The sequence below is a fragment of the Gobius niger genome (genome assembly GCF_951799975.1).
Source record: "Gobius niger genome assembly, chromosome: 21".
Classification (NCBI taxonomy): Eukaryota; Metazoa; Chordata; class Actinopteri; order Gobiiformes; family Gobiidae; genus Gobius; species Gobius niger.
In genome coordinates, this window is record NC_136872.1 from 16,022,435 (window position 1) to 16,032,926 (window position 10,492).

A 10,492-nucleotide genomic window follows, 5' to 3' on the forward strand; every position below is an offset into this window, starting at 1 on the left:
CCATCTGCTCATTCGTCCCTGTTTGCCATAATAACTACGTTCGAGGGGGAAATCATGGCGGATTTACAGACTCCTCCTATTCAGCTCTGACGTAGCATGTTCCTAAAAAGGGCATAAGGGCGGGATCTTCAGACCCTCGTGTGACGTACAGATTGGTCGCAACTGAGCCCGCGCCATTAGCTCTAATGCTAACAGCCTGTCAATCAAAGTACGGCCCTCATTAGTATTCGAGATTTCTAAAATGTTTCTTACGGAAACCAGCCTGGTCCCTGTAATTGTGCCTAACCCAGTGTTATCACAGGAAGAATATCTGAAGAAAGTTTTGGAAAATTAGACACCAGGTTTTAAAGCTGTTTATAACATGTCTACAATGTAATGCTTGCTTATGGACGACGAGCTTGTTCTCCTGCCCCTTTATGGAGGCAATTCAGTAATGTTGGCCGCTAACGTCGTGCTCGTAAAGCAGTGCCACCAGCGACCATTGGTTTCAGCCCAGGTCTTTCCGTGATCGCTGGCCACTTGTTATCAAAAGGTGCGTCCCTGGGTGGGCTTGAACCACCAACCTTTCGGTTAACAGCCGAACGCGCTAACCGATTGCGCCACAGAGACCTGAAGTCGCTTTCCAAATAAACAGGTAGTAAAATTAAAGAAATCAAGAAACATCAAAGCCCTTGTGATCGCTTTGTTATTAAGAGTAGTTTATGCTATCCATACACAATTTTGTATAACTTCCCAACAGTGCTGTTTCTTCAATGTTTAAATACAGTATTTAAAACGAGATGTTTGGTATGTCAAAGTACAGCAAATACAATAATATTTCAGTTATTTTGTTTAAGGTCTAAGATTAATTTGACCCTAAACACTAAACTATGTACAATCTGTAATGAGAGACAAGGACATCAATGCATCTGAAAGAATGAGACCTATTTGTTTTAAAGGTCTGTAACTATAAATTCTCTGTGACTTTCCCTGACAGCTTTAGAGAGACATGGGAAGAGCTTTGAAAGAAGCATGTTGTTTCAAGTCATTATAATATTAAATTTTAGGGGCATGCATAGGATAGAATCATGTCAATCATGTGTTTTATGATTGCTGTGTTTGGGTGGACATCATGGGGGTAGAAACTAGCCTGTACCATATCCCAAGCGTCCAACAAGAAAACATCCATGTTCTTAAACACAGCTCGGAGCACCTTGTCCAGCTGCAGAGAGTACCAGTCACTGTTGGTCAGACTGACAAACACATCTGTCATGTCTCTCATGTTTGCAGTTCGTACGATGACTTTGGTCCCTGGAGCTCTGTTGAGCAAACGCTGCACTGCTTTGACAATGGTCATGAGCCGTTGATAGTAGGCCTCCAAGGTGAAAGAGCCAAAATGAGCCCACACGCCTATCACTACCACAGTGTTTGGTCCACCGGTCAATCTGTCCAGTTCATTAGCCACGTACTTCAGCTGGGACACAAGGACATCATTTGAGCGAATAGGAGGACCATGGCAGCGATGAGTGAGTATAATGTCATTCGTGTGGTCAACAGCCATGAACGGGCCACACTGAAATGAACTGCGCTTGTCAAATGTCAGTAGATCTGGAAGAGAAAGACGCAGAAAATCAGAAAATGTAGGGCTGATGCAAAGCCAAGCCACACGTTTGGATTCTAAAATTGAATCTCCATTTGGATTAGTGAACTAGTGTACAATGTACACACAATTTTGAAATTAATCTAGATTAATCTAGATTAGATGGCTCGCTTGAATTCTGCCGAAGCCATTCAGAATATGTGTGCTACCCAAATAATGACTAAAAGTAAGTCTTTGAGAACGAGTTTCTCACGTCAGACAGCGCATTAGACCAGGGGCTCATCTCCTGTTTCCAAAATGCATCACAAACTGCTTGAGAACATTCTACTATGATAATTGGTGATGAAAATAATTCATGTTCAAGAAGATGCACTTGTGTTTACTAACTGTTTATTCAGTTAAACATTCATTTTGAACTAAGAGGTCCTGATGAACTGTTTACAGTTAGTAGCTTTGTGTCAATCAATTTTATGGTGACAAATTAAATCTCCTCTTCTGCAACTATGACCTGCTAAAGAAAAAAGTCTCTCGCATGGGACAGTTGTGGCAGGAGTCCCCAAGTATTAATTTACGGGTAATGTGGGCCATCTTACTATCCATCCATCCATCCATTTTCTTCCGCTTTATCCGGGGCCGGGTCGCGGGGGCAGCAGTCTCAGCAGAGATGCCCAAACTTCCCGATCCACACACACCTCCTCCAGCTGTTCTGACCCCGAGGCGACACCAGGCCAGCTCGGAGACATAGTCCCACCACCGTGTCCTGGGTCTTCCACGAGGCCTTGTCCCAGGCCTCTGTTTGTGAGCGTAGGAAACATGTGCGCATCTCCTGATTGGTCAACACTGTCAACAGTGTCACGTGATCACTGTCACAACAACGCAGTTCATGCTGCTGCAGCTGCTGCTACTACGAACTTCAACCTGGCGATAGTTCTGTCAAAATGGAGATAAACGTCGACAACACGAAGATGCGGGACGATAAACGTCGACAACACGAAGATGCGGGACGATAAACGTCGACAACACGAAGATGCGGGACGATAAACGTCGACAACACGAAGATGCGGGACGTATTTCTTTGGATTTGATCAGAAAAATAAACGGGCGGAGGAGACAGCGGTGAGCGGAGAAAGAGAAGCTAACCTGACTCGGAGAAAAGTAGCTGTAAAGTTTGTCTCCAAACTCCATAAGTGCTGCGGTTAAACTCTGCTCGCGGTTGAAATGTAGCTGGAAAAGGCTCTCATGAACTTTTGGTGATGAAGTTGCGCTGTTTCGTGTGGGGCTGTTTCGTGTGCGGCTGTGGCCATGAAATGAGTTGTTTATGTTGCTGTTTTAAAAGAGGGAGGCGCTGCGGTGTTTTTCTGTTTTTTTTTCACTCTGTCATTGGCCGCTGCTTCTGTGTGTTCGCTTTGGAGACGCAATATTCACTCACGTTTCTCCTGTGCGTCCGAAATTGGGCATAAAAGTTGTGTAATGTGTGCTGACCATAATATATCACGGTGAAAGTCATCATAGCAGAGTATAGACCCAGCTCCCAACCCAGCTTTGAGAATAGATTAACGGCGATATTTTTTTTATCGCCCGATAAGTCTCGCGTTAACGCAGCACGTTAACGCCGATAACGGCCCACCACTAGTAAAAACCCTGACATTTTAAGGTGGAGAAAATTGATCTATATCTATACACTACATTTAAACACATATTTTTGGTAGAGTTTACACATTTTGGGCAGAACTGTGAACTGTTATATTGATTTCTTGTCAAAAAAAAGTGTGCAAATATAATTAATAATTATCAGTGTCATTTTCGGTTATCGGTATCAGTTGTCTGGAAATGATCGGTTTATAGGTATTGGTTCAAATTTCCATTATCGTGCATCACTAGTTTAATGCTTTCCAAATGCTTCCAAAACAAGATACCAGTATATACAGTATCATTTAAACTCCTGTAGCAAGTGCCAGCCGGAAAGAGCAAGTTGTGCGTGCATGATCCCCATGCGTCATGGACACTTGCATGTTCATAGGGCCCAGGAAGCATTCCCCCAGGTGAGAAAAGTAGGGGCTGGTTCATAAGAAAGGGCCTTGGTCTGTCTGAATACACTTTTTTGAAAAATCAGAATTTTACTGTCTACTTATACTTAAGTGATTGAAAGTAAAAGAATCAAGTTTTACTTGGGACTCTTCCTGTGATGTACATGTAAAACTGTCGGATGGTAGAGTCTCCAAACATATGCAGCTCCTTCCCCTTGAGACAGGCCGTAATGTCTGAAGCACTGTTGAATGGGCGGACTGTGTGGCCTCCTAGTGGTCGCCATTGGTTCCTGTAATAATATCCAGCAGGCTCAGGTCTAACCTTCTTTGTCTCGCCTGTAAAAAGTGAAAAGCATTGTTATTAGCCTACTAAGGAGAAAGTATACTTCAATAACCCAGTGCAGAACATTATTACATAAACTGTGGGAATTTATACAACGCTATTCACAATAACTGAGACTAAGTGTAAAAACACCCAGAAATACTTGTTTGAAACAATGTGCACAGTCATTTGCTTTTGGCAAAATACAACATAGAAATGATAGTGCAAAAACAACTAAATTATTTTCCGGTTAAACAATAACATTTGAAAATGTGATGTGCTCTAATAACCAGGTGGCTTTGGCAGAAAGTGTTAAATTTAATTCCAACACTTCACCATTGCTCTAAGAACCATAAACATAGATGCCATGAACATCCTTATTGCTGTACTCTTATCACCTGAGATCAGGTGCAGAGGGTTTTATTTCATTCAAACATTTGTTAATCATTGCCAATGACAAAGGCCAGAGTGATGCTCTTCCCTATTGATCTGAGAACCAGAACATTGGTATCATTAACCATATCAGCTTATCACCAGTAAGCTCTTCTTTAGTGAATTCTTAAAGCACAGACTTTTCCTATTAGCTTTTTCTTAAATGTGCATGATGAATGAATGAATTCATGATGACAAAGTGTTGTTGTAAATTGGACATTTACCTGACGCATGTGTCCACTTGGATTTATGAAACACAATGCCTAGACTTTAATTATAATGTAATCAGTTGGCTTTCACATATAGACCAAATTGTGAATTATTAGGATTTTAAGTTTTTTCAGACAATGTGACCAAATGCTTAAAATGGAAACTTTACTTTGGCCCACTATTGATAAACAATACAATAGTGACGTCAAAAATAACTGTGATTAATTGCGATTTAAATAATTAATTTTAAAATTAATCAATTAGTCAATACAATTAGTCAATCAAGTCACTAAGTACAGTTTTAATCTTTACCTGCTTTTGGCAAAATTGTGACAGTCGACTCCTCCAAGGCCTTAATAGAAGCTTTCATGTTGATGCCCCTTTTAAAACACAGACACACAATTTGAATTCAGTTCTAGTATGACACAATTTGTATACAGTCTACCCGCAGCAGAGAAACCCAAGTTCAAATAATTTTTAAAAATAAATTATAAAATAAGCAAATATTTTTGGCTTCGTTTTGAGACTGTTTAATCTTAATGATCCTCCCTGCACTGCTTTTTTTGGGGGGTGGGGGACACCATTAAAGATGTCTGCTTAGGGCACCAAAAATCGCTTGCAGCGGCCCTGGACAGATTGTTGAGTTTCTACGGATAGTCTACTGGCTTCCTGTCGCACAGAGAATAGAATTAAAACATCTTTGCTAGTGTACAAGTCTTTTCATGGTTTGGGACCAAAGTACATCTTTGACATGCTAGAGACATATGAATCTTCTCAGGAACTTCAGGGAGGGGCGTCTTGGTCATTCTCAAAGTCAGGACTAAACACAATGAGGCTGTGTTTAGTCTACATGAGAATGTGGGACAGGTCACAACTCTGACCATGTCAAAATCCAGGAAGAAAAAGTTTTTTTTATTGCCCGTGCATATGACTAGGTATACACTCTTTTTACTGTAACCAATACATTTTATGTTGATTTTTTATGGATTAATTTGACCTCCTTTCCCTTCAGTTTGTTGTGGGCACACCTTTCTAAACTACAGCTGCCCCAAGACGCTTAAAAAGTAAAAACCTAAAGCAGAATGAAAAGTTCTTCATACTTTTTAAAGAGAGTTTCTTCCACTTTGCTGATTGTCTGGATGAATCCGTCTTTACCATGGGTGACCCGGGTGTTACAGTCCAGTGTTTTGGGTTTGTAGCAGAACCACTGCTCTCCAGTGTTGGGGTCAGTTAAGTTGCACAGAGGAGCCTTGTCTGGATCCAAACACAAATTACAGGTGGTTTTCTCAGCGACATGTCCAGACTTGAAGTAACTACTGAAGTAGATCCTGTCAGGGTCCTTATCCATCAGACGCTTTAAAACTGTGATGGACTCACTCGCGTGCACCAGCATCACCTGCAATGTAATCAGTTTGCATTCACTCACTAGGTGCAATTAAGCAAGTAAGTGCTTTATTTGTCATCGTACAAGTGTAATAACAGCAAAAACAGGGTTCAGGTGTTAGTCCTGAGCTGCTGCCATTAAGCCGCGCTGCCACTGTGGGCCAATAACAGCATGTTTTTAGGAGGTAGAGGAAACCGTAGCACCAGGAGGAAACTTGGCTGCCTGCCTGCACACATTTATGGTTACTAGGATTTGATTCTCACCCATGTCGTGCTTGAATAACGAGGTGCGCTGTAACAAGGGATGCTCAATTATAGAAAAAGTACAAATCATATTAAATATGCTCACGTTTCTAAACTAATCCTCTATTAGACATTAATGTCACACCGGCCCCCTGCTGGCCAGCCCTGACCCTTCCTAAGCAAACTGAGCGCCGTGGCCTGATGACATCATCACACAGCGCTGTTTGTTTATGTCGGACCAAATCATTTGCCAGTAGCACGTGAAATGCGAACAGAACAGAGTCAGTCACCCCAGCGGCATGAAATAATGCAAGCTTGCACAATGCAACAGCAAATTGTAATTGAATTTTAATTGCACAGCCCCAGCTGTAACTGTACTCTACATTCAAAAAAGATCAATGTCTCACCACTACGTCTGCCGTCCCGTTCCAAAGCAAAGGAAACACCGCAGTAAATGTCCCATTACTGTGATCCTGCACCTGTCCCACCACACCTGCGCCCAGCTGCTGGTTCTGAAGTTTGGAGATGAGAAAGTCCCCTCCGCTCTTTTTTGGATTTCCATTGTAATCCCTCAACTGGACCTTCACTGTGAGCTCGTCCCCCACTCTCCAACCTCCGCTGCGGGGCACAATAGTGAACGAACTTTTGGCACTGCTTGTTGTCAGGTTCCGTGAAAATGGTTTGGATAGAGGTGCAGTTTCAGGCCAAGACGCTGTTATAGTGTTCAGAAGTTTGCGTCCTTCATGTCTATTTTCGATGGAAAGGTATTTGAAGCTGCACTTCTGGATATTAGGGTTAGTCGGCGTTGTGGTGGAAGATATAGAGGGCTCAGGTGGCGACATAGCGGTCAAATCAGGTCTTGTGAAGGAGACAGTAACTGGTTCATTCCACACAAAGTCAAAGGCCTGGATGATGACAAAAGGTTTATATCACATGATGGTACATTTAATAGTCGACAGAATATATTTGTGTTCTCTTTACCTTTGTGTAAATGAGCAAAAAGATGATAAGAGCTGTGGTGAGGAACAGAAAGAAGATGATTTGTTTTGCTTTGCCTTTTGTGGGGTTAATACCTATCAGCTTCATCCTTTTGCTTCAACACCTGTCATGACATTAAAAAATTATAATTGTTACATCTTTTCAAAATACAAAACTTGAAGCATTAATACTGCACCATTGCCTTGCTCTATATCTACCATGAGTTTATCAAAGGCTTTCCTCATTCTCAAAGAGATAATGGCGGCACAGTTGCTGAGTTGCTACACTAAACACTCGTGCTCAAATAGCACACTAAAAGGGCTCTCTACCCTCTCATGGATGGATTTCCTGCATCGGATCTGTTCATCCCTGCTACTACCCGGCCCGAGAGTGCAAGGTGTCGGACCATCCCTGCGCTGTGCCTCCCTCTCCAGCAATGTGCAAGGCGAAACAAGTTCAGTGAAATGCATTCTGTAGGTGCACGGGAAAGACACGTGGTGCTAAACATTTAAAACTTTCTTATTCTGCTCCAGCAATAAAAAGCTTTAAAAAGCAAAACTCCTCTACAGACGAGCTACGTACACTTTTTTTCGTTTACAAATACCCGAACTTAAGAGTTTTGGGAGGAGCTCAAGTATGCGCGACCACGTGCACGACCTATTGGACACACATGAGTGAGACAACGAGGAGGCAGTGGCTTATGCAGGACTATTATACCATGGTCATGGTGAAGACTCGATTCTGATTGGCTGGAGGGTTAAAAAAATGATGATGTATACCTGGCAACAGTTAAATTCTATATCACTCCACTGCAGATGTTTCCAGAGTAATGATAAACAATTGAGCTGGAACTAGCTACAGGTAAAACTGATTAAAAAGTTAAATAACTCCTTCCCAGGACTTGAATGAACAGTTTCAGTTTGCTGGACCATGGTATAAGCGGGATAATGCACTCCGAGGTGTCCATTATCAGAAATAACTGGACTCCGGTTCAAGCCTCCGCGTCATCCAGTTATGTATCTATGTATCAATCAATCAATCAATCAAGTTTTATTTCTAAAGCGCTTAACTATAACCAAAGTTGACCAATGTGCTGTACACAATAAAAATCCAATAAAAAAAAAACATTATCACAATCACAACAAAGTGCCACAGAACTATGTGTCAAATTCCCTTCTAAACAGGTGAGTCTTTAGTTTTGCTTTTAACAGGTGGCAGGTCTGTGAGGGGTCAGAGTCTCACATAAACACACAGCAGGTGCGAGGCCGTGGATGAAAACCAACAGCAAATGTTTGACTGAGTGTACATTGCATCCCAGTAATCCAATCGTGAGCTGATGAATGCGTGGAGGAAAAGAGCTTGCCTTATTCAAATTACAAGTTGCTAAAGTTCAGGTCTGTATCCAAATTTAAACAGAACAACTTTTGATCTCTACTCACCTGTGTGCCAGCAGAATATAAGTCTAGGCTTTATTATATGCACAAAAATTAGGGCTGAATTACTTTTACTGAGCTTTTTGCTTTTTCTTTTCCAGGCATATTTTCATAAATTTTAAGTGTAAATTGTAAGGTGTCCCAAAGTACTTTACAATACTTGAAGCAGGTAATAGTTGCCAAATATCTTTACAGCCTTCACACAACTGAACAATGACAATTGAGGGTTGTGCGTATTCTTAAAGAGATTCAAGTAGCAGTAAAATTAAGGCTATAAATATATGATAAACTTTTTAAATATGATAAAACTTTATGATAAAAGCTCGGAGAGGCATAAGTAAATGTTACTAGAGTATCTAACCATGTATTGATATTTAATTTACCTTGTACTTGAAAACAATGCCTATGGTGAAGTAAGTAAAGAAAATGTACCTTTGTAAAATCCTTGCGATGAATTTCAGATCACAGAGGTGCATGCGTGTAGCTGGTTCTTTGATTAAATATCTTTAAGCTCCTCCACTCAGTCAATGAATTCCTCTCTCTGTTTGACTACACAGTGTAACAATAACAAAAATTATTATCATTTTGTGGACATAGAAAACAGTAATTTGGCATGGTGGCACATTTTAACCATGCATTGCTAATAATGCTCCATCTTGCCAATATTTCGCTGCTTTACTTTTTCCTCAGAGATTGCTTGTAACGTCTGATCCGTAAGTTCAAGAGCTCTGCTCGGGTGAAGTAACAAAACCAAGGTTATTTTAAAAGGAATTTAAAGGTAAATTAAACAAAGGTTGCAAAAAGGTTCAAAACTCAGCAGAATGAAAAGAGTTAACTAAATACAAGTTAATTCACCAGTCTCAATACTAAGTCCCAGAGGACTACGAGTGTCTCTACAAAATTACACGTCACAACAGGACAAAGTGAAAAAACACACAGGGTCCATCCGACCGTCCTTACCCAGCAGTGGAAACAACAGGGGAACACAAACAGCTATTTCATAAAAGCAAAATACCCCATGTAGCATTGGACCACAAAAAACACTCCTACTGCAGACTAGACTGTAGCTTCTGCTCACTCCTCCCCATTGACCATAATGACCAAGTTCGAAAGGGAAATCATGGCGGATTTACAGAGTCCTCCTACACTGCTCTAACGTAGCATGTCCCTAAAAAGGGCAAAAGGGCGGGATCTTCACTGTAAACTTGGCCCTCGCACGGCGTGTAGTTCGGTCGAAGCCGCGCCTGCGGCATTTGCTCTAAGGCACCAGGCTTTACAGTTGTTTAGAACGTGTTTAAAGTGCAATGCGTTCTAATGGAAAACTAGCTTGTTTTGCCACCCTTATATGGAGGTACTGCAGCAATGTCGGCCAATGTCGGCCCCTACCGTCGTGGTCATAAAGCAGTGCAAGGTGAGTTTTGTGCCAATAGCGCTTACCTAGCTACCTCTTTAATGATGCCCTGGTGTCGGCTGTTGAGATGGTACAACAACGAAGTTGTACTTGAAGTAATGTATATCATTCCGGATGTAACCACAAAAGGAGACACAGAGCAAAGTGGCATGCTGTTCACTTCAAATCCCAGCAGCCCCGAATGGCAGGGAGACAGGTCCTTTAAGAGTGTGGCAACGCAGGTGGAATCCCACGGTTAGCCAGACTCTGGGGTGCAGCACTAATCATAGGGGATGGAAGCAGTCGGACCATCCACCAATCAGGAGCCAGACTTAGAGACAGTCCACCAATGGCTGAAGACACAAAAAAATAGGGAGACCTGGGGCCATAACAAAGACATTTAAAGTTTTTCCAATGCAAGCTATAGTCTAACGCAGCCTTAATGTGCTCTGGTAAAGATGATACTTTCCAGCTGTGTTTCCAGTGAAGAGGAAG

At 41.7% G+C, this 10,492-nt stretch overlaps 1 protein-coding gene across 1 annotated transcript; it reads right to left on the minus strand.

The window, feature by feature from the left end:
- Positions 1-1,042: 1,042 nt before the first annotated feature.
- Positions 1,043-7,038, minus strand: LOC306980619 (NXPE family member 3-like; the record flags this gene model as incomplete). The annotated part of the gene is made up of 5 exons (XM_079580045.1): positions 1,043-1,587; positions 3,748-3,942; positions 4,883-4,950; positions 5,671-5,966; positions 6,604-7,038. 5 exons carry the CDS (start codon positions 7,036-7,038, stop codon positions 1,043-1,045), a joined length of 1,539 nt encoding a protein of 512 aa, XP_079436171.1.
- Positions 7,039-10,492: the final 3,454 nt, after the last annotated feature.